We start from the raw sequence: 16,918 nt of genomic DNA, 5'->3' as shown, positions 1-16,918 counted from the left end.
AAAGGATCGTGAGTGGAAATCAGAGCCATTACTGATACTGCCATTGCTGAAATTCCTGGCCTATTAAGTACTGGTATTGGTTTATTATTGTCACTTGTACCGAGATACAGTGAAAAGCTTGTCTTACAAACCGATCGTACAGGTCATTTCATTACACAGTGCAGTTACATTGATGTAGTACAGGTAAAAACAGTAACAGTACAGAGTAAAGTGACACAGCTACAGAGAAAGTGCAGTGCAATAAGGTGCAAGGTCACAACAAGTGACGTGAGGTCAACTCATTGTATAAGGGAACCGTTCAATAGTCGTATCACAGTGGGGTAGAAGCTGTCCTTAAGTCTGGTGGTACGTGCCCTCAGGCTCCTGTATCTTCTACCCGATGGAAGAGGAGAGAAGAGAGAATGTCCCGGGTGGGTGGGGTCTTTGATTATGCTGGCTGCTACACCAAGACAACGAGAGGTAAAGACAGAGTCCAAGGAGGGGAGGCTGGTGTCCGTGATGAGCTGGGCTGTGTCCACAACTCTCTGCAGCTTCTTGCGGTCCTGGGCAGAGCAGTTGCCGTATCAAGTCATGATATATTCCAGATAAGATGCTTTCTAATGATGCATTGGTAAAAGTTGGTGAGAGTCAAGGGGGACAAACCAAATTTCTTTAGCCTCCTGAGGAAGTAGAGGCACTGGTGAGCTTTCTTGGCTGTGGCATCTACGTGATTTGACCAGGACAGGTTGTTGGTGATGTTCACTCCCAGGAACCTGAAGGTCTCAACCCTCTCGACCTCAGCACCATTGAAGTATGACGTAATTCCACTATTTTCTTCTGTTGCTTTACTGTAGAAGTTTACAAGTAATGCGACGAGTACTAGAGGACATTTCGCTGACTGAAAGATGTCTGTACAGACACAGATGCACAGTGAATTATCTCTTGCATTGCAAGTCCCTTGCAGCGCATTATCTCCGGTACAAGGAGCACAGGCCTTGCAGAGAAGGACACACCTCTTGAAGAGGAAAGGGGAGAAGGAATCTCACGACTTAAAATTAAAACTTGATTTTCAGGGTCATTCCCTTATCTGAAGCTCTGTGAGGAACAACATGCTTCAGCAAGGACATGCACATTGGAATCTGCCATTGATTCAAGCCACACATGCAACCTCAGAGCAGGGCAAGGACTGCACTGCCTTTAACTGTCAAAGTAACTATTACGGTAAACTTTAATACTTTCAGGATGGAGCTGGAGATGTTTGTAACTGTTTGCGGTTTGCCATTTTGTATTGTAAGGCAGGTAGTTCAAGCTACCATTTCCAGTGATTAGTAAGCAGAGAAAGCACATGGTTTTTCAAGGCAGAGTGTATCATTAACACCACCCACACTTCTGCTTGTAAATGCCAAATGTCAATTCTGTCTCATATCAAAACTGAAAGGCATTCCACTCCCTCAGTATCCAGCTGGCGAGTGACTTGAGTGAACCAGCAGTTCAGTCCCAGTATACTGGCAACAGTCGTGGTGACCTCACTCTGTGGCACCGTACTATGCTAGTTTCATTTGAGCCATCAGGGCAAACCAAAAGATGTCTGCTGGGCAACAAAGGCTATTTGCTGACTATGTGGCTCTTGTCTTCGATGTACAAGGCACCCACACACATATAGATACAATGAAAGCCACGTTTCTGCACAAAACCTGACACAGCAAATTCTGCAACTTGCCTTCCCCCATTGTAACCAGGGAAGGACTCAGCAGAGTGGATAGATGAATATATGGTGGTCTGCTGCATGGTGCACAACCTCACCATCAAACAACTACTAGATAAGGAAGATGGGAGAGGGCAGCCTAGATAGCCCCTTGGTGCACCACAATCTGTGATTAACTTGCCTGAGAAGTATTAGTATCAGCAACCTTAATTCCCAACTCATATGCAGTTCCTTCTCCCAGTGACAACACATGCTTGTCCAGAAAATAAACATTCCAAACCAAATTCATAACTTAAATCATGTCACAAAAACAAATTATTCCAGTACCTAGCCTGAATGGCCATCTTCTGTGTGCCTTTGTGCTCCTACACAATGCTACCACAACAGCTGCTGCATGGTGTTCTGAAAGGCTGCTGGCAGCCATTGAAGGAGACTGCAGATGGCTTTGTGTATGTCTGGGCCTAGAAAGAGTAGCTGTAACATACACCATCTCTGTTTGGGTGGCAATGGTTCAGACTGGCTGCCTGTCAGCAAGTCTACTGGCAGTGAAGGACCAATGTTGTTGTTCATGCAGTCAATTTGTGTTCTGTGGAGCCACTGTACACCAGCAAACCAGGTAATGTGTGGGAGGATAAATTACTGTAATACCACAAGACTCTGAAATCTCTAATACATACGATGATCCTTGGCTTGTAATGACAGCAGTCCAAGCTTTCACTTGGATGTTGTTTGTATGCAGTGAAAGATGCAACATTGTGGCTAATAGACTGTGTGTCGTAGTTGAGTCCACAAGTGTGTGGGTGGTATTAACAAGATGTCCATGGTGGAGGTGATGATCTCCAAGCTCTGGACAAAGTCACATACGCAGCTGGTACAAAACTACTCCATAATCCTTAGGATTATGTTCAGGAGGCTTTCACCAACCATTTCATTAATCATTCCTTCCGCTTCATTGGAGCCTGCTCCACCTAAGTACTCACCTGAATCATTGGCTGCGGAATTCGTGCACATTTTCTATCCCAAGTGAACTGGCATTAACCCCTGCCTGCTGACTTGGCTGTAGGACACTTTTGCTTGGTGTCTCACAATGTACAGATCCCACCTCCATGTTATTCTCTGAATTAAGCTCATATACAGTATCTGCATTGCTGGCTGACAGTGTGAAATCAAGTGAGTGGGTGTCTTCAATATCACTCTTCTTTCTTTTCTCCACTGCTTGGCCTGATTACAGTTCTTGGCTTTTCTGAAATGAAAACGAGACCAAGGTAATGTTATGATTGCAAGAATGATGGGTCTGTCACTACATCACTGGGATACGTACAGGTGGGTACAGATCTGTCACTGTATAACTCTGGGGTACAGTACTGGAGGATTCAGGTTGCCCATTGAATTACACTAGGATACAGTACTCAAGAACACTCTCCAGTGCATTGACTGCAGTTTCAAAGAATACTTTAAAAGGGCTGGTACAGGCAAAACGAGATGTGAGAAATTTTGAATTAGTGTCCCTGCTATGTTCCCCTCCCAGATTTTATTCTCATTAGAGATAATAATGTGTGTGTGAGCTTGAGGGATTTCCAGATGAAGCTGATGGTGTGCAGTGCAATGGTTACTGAGCATGTATAGGTAGGAAATCTGTCTGGAAGTGCAATCTAGGGAATTTGCCTCAGAGAATGATGGGAACAGCTGCCTTCAAAAAAGAAATCATTCAGCTTTTTAAAGAGTTTTTTTCAGTAAGCCTTCATCATTGCCTTAAGGGTTTTACTGAATGTTATAGCACACACTATGGGAACTGCAATTTGGAAAAATGGCCAGATTCCAGAAATGGGATATCCTGTCTTGTATTTCTTTTTCCTCTTTCATTCGTGTAAGCTCATTTCATTTGTCCGCAATTACAGCTTGGCTCATTGATGCTATTCTTCTCCCAGGATCTCCCGTTAACAGTATGGCTTGTTGTGCCCTCAGCCACCACAAGCCCCAGCCAGAGGCTGTCCCTTATTAGGTGGAATACAATGCTGGCAAATCTATGTGCATGTAAATTATGGGTCTGAAGCTTACACAATGTCAAGGGTGAGAGGATGATCGAAGGAAATGAATGTTTGGTTGGAGTCCTGTTTGATGTGGATTATTGCGGCAAAAGTGATGGGGCTTTGCTAAATTGAACAGTGTTTTGAGGCTGTTGGAGCTCTTGTTGGATATGGCGTTTGGAGATTATTCACTCATTATGACCGGTTACTTGAGATCATGGAACTTCTCTTAGAATTATTTGTTTCTTCTGGGCTTGACATCTGACCTAATTCACCATTTATTTCCATTGCTATCTGCCTAGAAAGCTCCCTGGTCTGCTCTGCTCTTTTGTACCTCTTCCACCAAAAACTCCGTCTGCAATCCTTGTTGCCCATACCTCTCCCATGTTGTGTTGTTCTTCAGTGTTTCCAACTTTCTGGATGTCTCCTAGCATCTTCTCCAGGCAAAGTGGTCCTCCCCTTTAGAAGTGCAGGCTTACTTCAATGAGATAGTCCCTGTCTTCTGATATACCCAGCCAAGGAATAGTGCAGTCAGCATTGACTAGATGCTGAAGTCACTTAAGTGAGTAGGCAGCATGGAGTTGGGGTTCTGCCTGCTTTATAGTCAATAGACACAGGTCAAATTAATGGGTCACTTTTCCAGGGGTTGTCGAATGTAAGACTTTTCTGGCATGACAATTTCCAGAAAGTATCAAAGTGTTTCCTCCATTCACTGATTCCAATTTTTCACTGAATATTTAGAGTGAAATGCAGTGCTGTCCTACTGCAGGCTGTCATCAATGGTGCAAGAAAAAACTAGGTCAGCTCACTAAAATTAGACTGTATCGACCATAAAACAAGTTTAAAAACCCTGACTTTTTAAACTTAACCTGCAATTTGATTTAATAGATTTTACAGGAACTTGGGTTATGAAACTAATTCAGCAGATTTAAGTGATAAGTGATATAGTGTCTGCTTTTTTCGAATTAATATATGCTAGAAGCATCTGATCAAAGTTGTCAGGCAATGACGTTCTTAAATATCAGCTTGTCCACCTACTGGAATATGATAGTCATTGAGCCATCGCAAGGTGCAGCATGGAAACAGGTCCGAACGAGATGGCACTGACCATCAAGCACCCACTTACACTAATCCTACATTAGTTCCATTTTGTATTCTCACATATTCTACCAGTCATCTCCAAATTAGGGACAATTTACAGCAGCCAATTCATCTGCTAACTTGCATGTCTTTGGGATGTGGGAGGAAACCAGAGCACCCGTGGTCACAGGGAGAATGTGCAAACTCCTCACAGACAGCACCCAAGATCAGGATTGAAGCTGAGTTACTGACACTTTGAGACAGTAGCTCTGCTAACTGGGCCACTGCACCGCCCCATGTTGAAATACTATATAAATATAAATGCACATCCTCTCACCATATGTAAGAAATACATTTTCAATCTGTAACATACTATTTGAAGAGGGTTAGAGAGCCCTTGAAACTCCAAGGCATAGAAGACTCATAAATGGGATCACTATAGATGGGTACTTGAAAGTCAGTGTGAACATAGTGGGCTGAAAGGCCTCTTTCTGTGCTGTACAACTCCCTGACCCTGTCTGACTCTATATCTTCCTTTTTGGCATTTTATCTGCAATAGGAATTTTAGAATGGAGCTTACAATATCTGACACTTCAAAACCCTTTTCAAATTGACCGACATCTATTGACGTACATCAGTGATGTTGGCCTTGAATGTTATTTATACCACCAAATAATATCAATGCAGTACCGTTGTAAATTGGCTTAATCAAAGAGAACAATTTACACATATTTCTGGATGTCTTAACACATGTCGAGAAATTCATCCCTGAATATTTGGCAGGCTTTTCATTTGCCCCAGCACTTTTCTCCAGCTCAGAATTCCCAACAAATAACAGCAACAGTAGTGCAAAATTATCTGCAGTGAAACCTCACTGGTCTGAAAAATGACAGGTATGTAAGAAGATAAGAAATAAGAAGTGCAGATGGTCATACAGGCCCTTGAGCCTGCTTTGCTGTTCAGTAAAATTATGTTTGCCTTTTAAATCTCTTTTCCCAATTCATTGTGCTCAAGTCTGCCTTTATATCTTAGTAATTGCCTTTATCTAAGTTTGAAAGACCAGTTTCCAACCCAATTTTCTCATTCTCAAACCGAACATGAAAACTGGAGGATCATTTAAGAGATCATTAATTAAGACATCATCAAATAAAACAAAATGTTCCCTGGCTGGATCCTTAGAAACTGCCCCAAATACACTGAGCTCATTCTCAAGGCTACCTTTGTCAATTTGATTGTCAATCTATATGAAGATTAAAGATGCCCATTATTATTGCAATATCTTTCTTTCAAGCCCCATTATTTATTGACTTATACTCTGTGCTATAGTGTGCTACATTTAGGGGCTTATAGATTGCTCCCAGTGGTGACTTCTTCCCCTTGCTATTTCTTATCTAGACCCAGAAGGATCCTGCATCTTGATCAGCTGAGCCAACAACATTTCACACTAGTGTACTGATAGAACATAGAACACTACAGCACAGTACAGGCCCTTTGGCCCACAATGTTGTGCTAACATTTTATGCTGCTCTAAGATCTATCTAACCCTTTCCTCCCACATAGCCTTCCATTTCTCTATCATTCATGTGGCTATCTAAGAGTCTCTTAAATGTCCCTAATGTATCTGCCCCCACAACCTCTGCCAGCAGTGTGTTCCATGCACACACCGCTCTTTTTGTAAAAACTTAACTCTGTCATCCCCCTTATACCTTCCTCCAATCACCTTAAAATTATGCCCCCTTGTGTTAGCCATTTTCACCCTGGGAAAAAGTCTCTGACTGTCCACTCGATCTATACCTCTTATCATCTTGTACACCTCTATCAAGTCACCTCTCATACTCCTCCTCTCCAGAGAGAAAAGCCCTAACTCACTCAACCTATCCTCATAAGACATGCTCTCCAATCCAGGCAGCATCCTGGTAAATCTCCTTTGCACCCTCTCTTAAGCTTCCACAACCTTGCTATAATGAGGTGATCAGAACTGAACACAATACTCCAAGTGTGGTCTAACCAGAGTTCTATAGAGCTGCATCATTACCTTGCAGCTCTTGAACTTAATACTCCGACTAATGAAGGCCAACATACCATACACTGCCTTAACAACCCTATCAACCTACGCGACAACCTTGAGGGATCTATGGACGTGGGCCCCAAGATCCCTCTGTCCCTCCACACATAATCTTAACTTTTCTTAACAAAACTACCCTGCCTGCTTGTCATCTTTGCCTTTCCACCTGAAACGTCCAATTCCTTGGAATTACACCACTATCGGATCGTACTCATTTATTTCTATTGTGCCACCAATTCATTTCTCCTGTTGTTATTGCTGCACACACAGAGATAAGCAAACTTTAATTTTGTCTTTTTATCATTTTCATTTTACTAACTCTGTCTGCAGGTGTACTCTTGTGTTTCCAAGGTCTGCTCCTTCCTGTCACACTGGTCATCATTACTGTTTCACTGCTGTGCTTCATCACATTGTCCTTTCTCTCTTACTTTCTAAAGTTCTCCTCACCAGAATCCTCATCCTCACTATTTAGGTTAAAACCCCATGCATAGCCTTCGTTATTTGATTTGTTGAGACAGTTCAAGCGTCGGTTGTCCTAACAAAACAGCTTTTCTTTACCCAGCAATGGCAGCAGTACATCACAAATTCAAACCCACTTCTCCTGCATCAATTTTTGGATGACATACTTAACTCCCTGATCTTGTTAATCCCCATGCCAATTTTCACATTGTTTAGATTGAGGTTATTACATTTATAGTTCCTTTTATTTTATTTTAGAACCACTTCTTAGTTTGACCTGTGTCATTGGTACGTACATGGACCAAAGAAATTGGATCTTTCCCTTCCCACTCCAAGTTCTGTGCCTGCCCCAAAGAGATATCCTTAATTCTGAGCAAGCGATAATAGCCCTTGGTACTCACATTCATGGCTGCAGAGAACAATATCTATCCCACCCCCCCCCCCCCAACTATACTTTATTACTACTACATTCCTTTACACTCTGAGTCGAATGGCCCTCTGTGCCAGCAGTGCCTACTGGCAGAGGGCTGAGGCTCCTATTCAAATACTGCCTTGTGGATTCCCATGTGCATCTCACTGATAGTCACCTACTGCCCAATCCTAGAGTGCTGGACCTAACAGGTGTGATTGCCCCAAGAACAAAATGTCCAGGTAACCACCTCCCCTAATGAGGTACAGTGTCCAAAACTCAGACTCCAGCTCATTGACTTTGATCCAAAGTTCTTCAAGCTGTTGACGCTCGCTGCAGATCTGGCTGCTGTGGATCACAGTGAATTCCACTAATTCCCACATGCGAAGGCTGCACCGCATTGCCTCCCTACCATATCCATCATTATTTATTTGGTGAATAATTACACTCTCCAACTGGTTATTGAAAATGTTAATCATATTTTTCATAGTTAATAATCCAACTATAAAGTACTTTTTTTTGTTACTCTTATAATTTAGCATGAACAGTTTGACATGGAGAAAATGTGCTCACCTGTCAGCTATTTTCCTCTCTGTCTGTGATGTCTTTACTTTGATTTCTTTCCCACATTTCACAATTTTGATTTGGTTTGCTGTCACTGATGCTTCATATTAATCCAATCCTGATGTTTCTTTAAAATATAAACACAGTAACTCTTTTCCCCTTAACAACAAACTTCCTCACTCAACAAAATCCTGAGTTTCACACTCTGTGAAAGTACGTGGTGGGATTGTGCTCCATGCTGTCTACTCATATTTACTCTCAGAATAACCAGGTTTGACGCATCCTATTTGAAGTCCGAGACGTTGTAAATCCCATTCTAAAACATCTAGTGCAAGCTCAAACATGGCCTCAAGTGTGCCTGGACTGCTTTGTTTGTGGTGTCAAGGTCAAAGTTACACTTCTTCCCTGCCTCAGAATGGTTCCAGGCTGCAACTGCTGATCTCTGCCATATCTCACAATTCCTGCCCGTTGTTCCATTATGGAAGTCACCTCAAACCTATATTTAGGGAGAGAGGACTTCACCTACTTTTCCTTCACAGGAACTGGCAGGGTGGGAACAGGCAAATGCCTACATGTGCGGGCAGTCATGAACAGTCTTCATATTGATGTCTATGGCTAATAATCCCCAAATGCAAACCTGGAGGGTTCTTCCTGGCCCCAATACACAAAAGAAAACATGCCACCTATGCATACTGTTTCTTGTCAGCCTGTCCACATCACTTTGACCCCATGAGGATACACTCCTATGTGTTTCCTTTCATTGCAACATCTGTTCATTCAGTAGCAGCACTCACCAATAGTTGGAGGAGCATTTCTTGCATTGTGGTGTAGCTCATTTCAAGGGTTGGCTTCAGAGATTCCTCCCATCAGACTAACTGCCATCAGCTATGAGAATCTGCAACACATCGAGAGAGATCACTGCATTTGGGACGCCACAGTTCGTAGAGCTGCCACTTCACGTCTCCAGCAATCCGGCTTCAATTCTGACCTCCAGTGTGCATGTTCTTCCTGTGATTGGGTGGGTTTCCTCTGGGTGCTCCAGTTTCCTCCCACAAAGGTGTGAGAGTTGGTAGATTAATCAGTCTGTAAGTTGCCCCTGATATGTACGTGATATTTCAGGGCAGTGTTATACAGGGAGACATGAACACACTCTGATCCTCACAATTAAAGTTTCTGATGTTTGTATAACTTTCACAAACCACATTGAGGTGAGCTATGCTGCTGCTGTAATGCCATTAAAAGGCAATTTTTAGCCCATAACTTAACTTACCCAGCACCACAGATGAGAAATGAGGTCCATCTTACTTAGAATAAGAGATGCATCACCTGTTTAACATGTTACCCCTGCTATAAAATAATTAGTATGTTTGCAAGGTTTGTGTATCAGTTATACCAGTAAAAGAAAAGGGATATCTAATATCAAATTAAAGTTCATACAGAAATATTGTAATATGTCAGCATAGATGGTTTGCAGCAGTAGATGAAAGTTAGATTTGATGTCAAACCATCACTGATCAAAGCTGGGTTTTGCCTAGCAACAGTCTGTGTGTTATTCACTATCCGTGACTACAGTGCAGACTTAGCAATGTTAAATTCATAGGATTTATTTAGTATGTCCACATCATGTTTCCCATGTTAAAGCTATGTTTTTTTTAAAATATGAGAATAAATTCTCTCATGGAATATCTGGTTATTGTGGCTTTGGGAGCTCTGCACCTCAAAGTGAACCTGCAACACCTCAGCCTTACCTTTCTTTTGTATTTCTTCTTGTTAGTTGACCCCACGTGCATTTAGTGTTCTGCTGCGCCACAATACTTCCACAATGTTTGTTTTACTTGAAACTTTAACTCTAATTACTTTCAACATTCTCTGTACATTCAAAGATCAACTGGCTTCCTCTAACTCCATGGTGAAACTTTCTATTATACTTGAGGGAAGGCTGACCCTAAAATCTTTAAACTATCACACAAGTTGTTCCTGAGAAAGTGACATAGGGAATATTGATCTTTCAAGGCAGGCAAGCTAACTCTATGGATCATCTTCAAAAGGTTTCACTGAGCTAAAGAGATACACATCAGGAACTGTAACCGATACATTTCAATGAAAATACTTCCAATTATCTTTTGTCTTTATTAGCTTCCCAGTGCCCAAGTCACGAGGATGCATGATTTGAGTAACAAGCTATCTTTAATGGCTTCAGAAAGGGCTGTCTGTCCACCAACTGTGACACATCAATTGGCTTTGATGTATTGCACTGGCAAGATTTAACCCCAGTTGATAGAAGGATACTAATTAGTTATACCTGACAATATCAAAATGCATATATGGCTTATATTTATTTCAGGATTAAACCCTTTAATTTCACCATCATTTATAGTACTCTGCCCCATTGGGGCAAGCAAACAATGCACTCTGAGGAGATTTTGCAAATGTGGTAACTTATATAAACAAAATCTTTACACAGTGATCTTAGCAATCCAGCACTTTATACAATTGTTAAGTATGGAATTGTGTCTAGGATGAGTTAGTTCCACAGCACATGCAGGTTCTATTCATGTTTTGCTTTGGTAACTTGTGTCGTCTCCTGCATTATGGCTGCTGTAGTTTGTTGCCATGCTATCCAATTCTATATCCTGCCATGGTGTTTTGTAACACTAACGTGCTATTTTACGGGTAATTCTTGTATTGTGTACTAGTAAAAGCATGATTTCAGTGCTGCTGTTATACTGCCATTTCTGCACTAAGCTTCTGTAAGCTTGTTGATGTCTGTTTTTAAAAAAAAGCTCATTGTTCAATAGAGAGAACAGACTAGCTACAAGTGACTATTATGCACAAACACCAATTATGGTAGAAAATGCTTTACAAAATACAGGTAAATGACAGATCAGCACTTACAAACAATACTTTGACCTCATTGAATGATTGAGGATATTGAAGTTGTCCATTTCATGCAGATTTCCAAGATTAATTTCAGCTTTGATGTCTTTACATTCTGGAGTTGTGGGTTAGAAGGACTCAGGAACTACAAGTCTTATGTTTGTTTCAAAGTTGTTGTCAGGGCAGTGGTTGCCTTGATTCTGTTTTTGCCTTGTAAATGCTAAAAATTACTGTGTACATAACACTTCATTTAGCATTATCTAGATGCAAAACCAAAATACAGCAGATAATGGAAATCTGAAATAATAATTCAGATGAAACACCAACCACCTGAGACATTAACTCAGTTTTTCCTCTCCATAGATGCTGCTGAGTTTCACCTAAATGCATTTATATCTTTCATAGCTAATCAGTTTGGGATACTTTATGTTACTTCTACAGTTCTACAAGGTTCAAGTACTAAGTATCTCAATCACAAGATATGCATCTTGGCTACTTCGTTCAATTTATCTTGCCCAACTGAGGTTTTTCCTGATCCCTATAGGAGCCATGCAGTGACATTGCTTAATGAGTGCATTGTTAGATGTATAGTGCACAGTGCTGAGAGCTGTATCATATTCCTAAAGTCTTATTGTATTGGACAATTATGTTTTTTTGCAAGAAATTGGAGCCTTCAATTGATTGAGTCCAGATGATGGAGGTGAATGACCAGTGTTAAACCAGCAATGTGTCTTCCGTGAACTGACTTTGATTAATTTCAGTCCAGATCATGTTTGTCATGATCCAAAGCATAAACTTGAACCATATTGGCACTAGCTCAGAAATACCATGAAATCTAAATGTGTTAACCTCAAGAAAAAAAATATCCTGCTTACTATCTGTGAGCTACTGATGTCAGTGCCTCATTCCTTGATAGAAAAAGTCTGGACAAGCAAGCCTAATGGTATTTCTTCAGCTGACGGGAAACATAGATACATTTATTTCCTACAAACTAGGACTGTTGACAAACTGTTGGCATATTAATCTGGCAGCCATTGTTGAGAGTTGAATTTACAGCCACATCACCTTAAGAACTCCCATGACTTTATCTTTTGGCAGTTGTGGTTTCAACCTGGTCTGAAAGAGCTGATTACTGATGTGAGAACATGTTCCTGTGCCTAAAACAGTGGGTACAATTTCTTTTAATCACAGGTGTGTGTGAGAGAGAAAGTTTTACAGTAGGTAGAATTAAACAGTACCTGTGATTTTCCAAACAGCCACAATTTTTCAGTTTGCCCTGATGGCTGGCAAGTATCCCATCAAGGGCAAGGACTAAGAAAATTTATTCTGACAGGTATGTATAGATGGTTTATTTCTCCTTTGCCAATTTTGTCTACAATTCTCCACTTTAAGACATGAATAAATTGTAAGGCTTTAGCTGCAATGATCACTCTCTGAAGTATCAGCTACATCAGTATTACCTTTAATGTGAGTGTTGGAAGGCTATTTGAGGGGAGAGGATAATACAGATGAATTCAGTTCTACCCTTAGCTGATGGCTACATGTAAAGTTCACTGAATGGTGATTTCCTGCAAAGTGTAAGGTTTCCATAGCCACCTTAGCTGGGGTCGGTAACTTGGCTCAAACCTGGAGTTTCCTGGGTTATGTAACGTAACTACCCACTGAATCATCAGGAAGATTAATGTCATGACAGGCAAATTAATTGGTGTGGTTGATTATTAGTGTGAGAAATCTAGGCTTTACAGTAACCCAAAATTCAATTTATTGACTTGGAATCATTAACAAGGAGATATGAAATATCTCAATTAAAACAATTCCCCCTCAATGCAACTTGATCCCGACCAATCAAGCATTCTTTTATTAATGCACAGTATGACAGGCGATGAGTAGGTCAGCCTGCTGCTTTTTATTAGTATGGCCATGCCAGTTTCCAGGAATTACTAGAGAACAAAGTTCTGGCTAGGTTTGATGTTACAGAATTGAAAGCTTCCTTATGAAGAATAAAGAGCTGAGTTCTGTACGCTGTGGATGGTGATTTAATAGTAATCCATGCAGAATTGATGAGGACATGCTCTTTATGTTTTCACAGGAGCTTGCTGCCTAATTTACAGCACTGAGTTCACTGTGAGGCCATGTATGCACTGTTATTGCAAACATCGGCATTGTTAGTGATAAATATGACCAATTCTCTCATAGGTCGGGTCCCACAAACCTTTACATTGATCCTCCTATCAGTCAATATGCTCAATTAAGATATGAGATTCCTATGCAGAACTTTTAGCCTTGAGAAAAATCTCACATCATAGTTGAATACTATAAGTACCGGAAGGTAAACTTAGAGCCTGTTGATCGTTGTTGCTGCCATTTCAGCCAACGGTTATAGATACTCTGAAGGTTGCTCATACAGCCTATTGTGACTGTTGGCTTGTTGAAAGAATCTTCAATTTAATCATGTTCCTCATACCCTTACTAATATAATAATCTTTGTGTAAGTACAGTACAATTTATTTGGAAGTTATTATGGATCCAACCTTAATGCTACCCTGCAGGCAACATATTCCAAATCATAACATATTGCATATGTATTTTCTCTTCACGTTACCTCTACTTGTTTAACTAAATATCTTTAATATTATTGACTGTTTTAAGACTCTTCTGCCATTGAAAACAGTTTCTCCTTATTTGCTCTACCAAAATCCTTCCTGATTTTGAACACATGAAAATCTTCCAATTATCTTCCCTGCTCTGACGAAAGCAACCACAGTTGATCTGCTTGATCCATGTACCGGAAGTCTTTTATAACTAGTGCTATTTTTGTAAACCTCCTTTGCAGACTTTCCAAAAACTAATGACCACAATACTCTAGCTAGGGCCTAACCATCATTTCAGAAAGGTTCAACTAACCAGAAAACAAACAGAATTAAAATCTGGGAATAAATTGCTACATTGATTATAAGGCACATATTTGGCCATAATACACAAGTGATGCACAGTTGTAACGTTTCAGAACCTCTCTGCTTAAGAGAAACTATGTCAACCACACATTAGTTTGAACATTTTGTATGAAGTTGTTTATATTTGAAAGCAATCCATCAGTTAGGATAGAAAGTAAATGGTAAAAATCAGCCTTAATTGATTTATAGAATGGTTACAGCACAAAGGATGTCATTGTGTCCATACGAGTTTGCTAACAGAGCAATTCAGTGGCCACAACCCCTAATCACTTCTCTGTAGCCTTGCAAATTTTTCCTCACCATATTTACCCAGTTCCCTCTTCAAGGCTGCAATGGAACCTGCTTCTATCAGAGCTGCAGGCTGTCTAGTCACATGCTTTATTAAAATAAAGATTTTCTCCATGTCACTCTAATTTTCTTCTTTATTTTATACCGGTGACCTCAACCTTTCCACTAACAGGAACAGCCTCCCACCATCCACTCTTTCCAGACTCAGAATCATTTTATGTAATTTCATCGAATGCCTCCCTCAGCCTTTCAAAAAAAAAATATAGCACAACTCTCTAATTTATTCTTATAAGTGTAGTTCTTCATCCTAGGAAACATCCAATTTGTAAATCTTTTTGGACCCTCTCTGGTAGCTTCTCATCCTTCCTATAAAGAGGCAAGCAGAATTGAACACTATTCTCCAGTTAAGGCAAGTCCAGTGTTCTATATGCCTCTTTTGATAAAGGCCTGAATTGTGTATTCCTTATGAATCACTTTCTCAACTTGCCCTGCCACTTTGTCATTTGTGCACACATACCATCCGTTTCCCACCCCCCCACCATTCCTGAACCCCTTTAAGAACAGTAACTTCCATTGTGCATTGCTTATCCTCATTCTTCCTATCAAAACTTATCACCTCACATTTCTCTGCATTAAATTTCATCTGCCACATATCTGTCCTTTCCACCAGTTATTTTACATCCTGCTGCAATCTATCATTTTCTTCACAGCCCTGGCAACTGATACAAAACTGGAAAGTTTTGTATCATTTGCAAATTTAGAAATTGTTGCTTGCACCCCCAAGTCTAAGTCATTAATATACATTAAAAAAAAAGCAAAAGCCCTAACACTTACCCTGGGGAAATGCCACTATTCACCTTCCTCCAATCTGAAAACCAGTCATTCACCATGACCCTCTGGTGTCTGTTAATTATCCAATTTCATATCAATACGATCAATATCCCTTTTATGCCATGCGCTTCAGCTGTGCTGCTATGCCTGTTATGTGTCACCTTATCAGTGGCTCAGCACTGCGCAATCCATTTCCCAGGCAAATGCTTACAAACTGTCTTGGGTGAAGAATCACTTCTTAAGAGTTTTGATGGAATAAATCTTGGCCTGAATGATGCCTTCAGGAGTGGAGGATCACTTGTTCCTGAAGAGATTATCGCACAAAAAAAAACAAATCAAGTTCAAGTTCAAATTGCATTTAAAGAGTGCATTTCATGACCTCAGCATGCCTCAAAGCTCTTAAAGCCAATTTGGTGTATTGGAAGTGTAGTCACTGTTGTAATACAGGAATTTTTTTTTAGAAAAGACCCAAGGAGAGAATGGTCTACTTCAGTCTACTTCTCTCAAGATCTGAGGTTGTTGAACAAGAAAACAGATTCATGTGCTTATTTGTCAGAAAATCCAATTTAACTCTTACCAGTATTCACTTGCTATATAGGGCAATATATCTGAGCTGCATATTTTTAACCTTTTTTTTCCTCCACAGGCTGGAATTATTACAGATGCTCGTTTGAAGGAACTGACCCCGACAATGCCAGTGATTTTCATCAAAGCTATTCCTGTTGACAAGCAGGATGTTCGGAATGTGTATCCATGTCCAGTTTACAAAACACGTCTCCGAGGCCCAACCTTTGTCTGGACTTTTAATTTGAAAACCAAGGAAAAGCCATCCAAGTGGGTGCTGGCTGGAGTTTCACTCCTCCTGCAAGTTTAAGCAGAAGAGTTTGCACATTCGTTAATAGAATAACTAGACAGAAAAATACTCATATAATCCAATCTAGATCACTTATTTTAGTGTAAAGATTAATAGATTTCTTTTAGTGTAACAATTAATAGGTTTCTTTTAATATAAAAATCCACTAAGAGAATATTGCTTTGTATACTAGGGATAAAACATTGCACTTTATTTGTGATTTCTCAGTTTGAATAATGCTGAAATATAAACTTGATGCTACAGAAGTATATTTTGTTACATCACCAGAAATGCCTTTTTTTCTAATAAAGAGCCATTTCTAATTCTCTTTTTATATGGTACTTTTATAAGATGCACATTTGGATCTTGTTCCCAGCTGATTTTACACTGTGAAATTAATGAGTAAATACAACACAGTATGTTGGCACAAGCTTATGTAAAGTGTGAAGATAAGGGTTCTTGGATGGTATAAACCTTGGTGATGGAACAGTTGACTATTTTACCTTCACAACAAGTTTCCATGAATTGAGTAGATATGAATATTTAATTAAATAGCTGCAAATCAAAGATTTATTAACACTCAGAATGAATGGCCAAAATAAAAGCTATAGTATAAATGCAAGAGGCTGATCAAGGGTTTAAAATGTTCTTGTGCAAATATAAACTGCTGATTTATTTTATCTAGATTACTCAGAAACCAAATGAATTTCTTTGCATCAGTCTTTTCATTCACCATCTGAGAACTCTGGTTTACATCAGGTAAAATTCTACCTATACTAACTACTTTCAGCACTTTGCCCAATAAGCCATCCCAAAGAACTTCAGTA

General features: G+C 40.1%; 1 protein-coding gene across 1 annotated transcript in view; it reads left to right on the top strand.

The window, feature by feature from the left end:
* LOC127580053 (dynein axonemal heavy chain 9-like) overlaps positions 1 to 16,266 on the top strand; it is a 377,996-nt gene extending 361,730 nt beyond the window's left edge. Inside the window, exon 69 of the mRNA XM_052033209.1 lies at positions 15,885 to 16,266. Coding sequence (XP_051889169.1) covers positions 15,885 to 16,112 — 228 coding nt within the window. The 3' untranslated portion in view covers positions 16,113 to 16,266. The remainder of the gene's footprint in view (positions 1 to 15,884) is intronic.
* The last annotated feature ends 652 nt before the right edge of the window (positions 16,267 to 16,918 follow it).

This window comes from Pristis pectinata, chromosome 18 (genome assembly GCF_009764475.1).
Source record: "Pristis pectinata isolate sPriPec2 chromosome 18, sPriPec2.1.pri, whole genome shotgun sequence".
Lineage (NCBI taxonomy): Eukaryota > Metazoa > Chordata > Chondrichthyes > Rhinopristiformes > Pristidae > Pristis > Pristis pectinata.
This window is presented reverse-complemented; position numbering and strand designations above follow the sequence as displayed.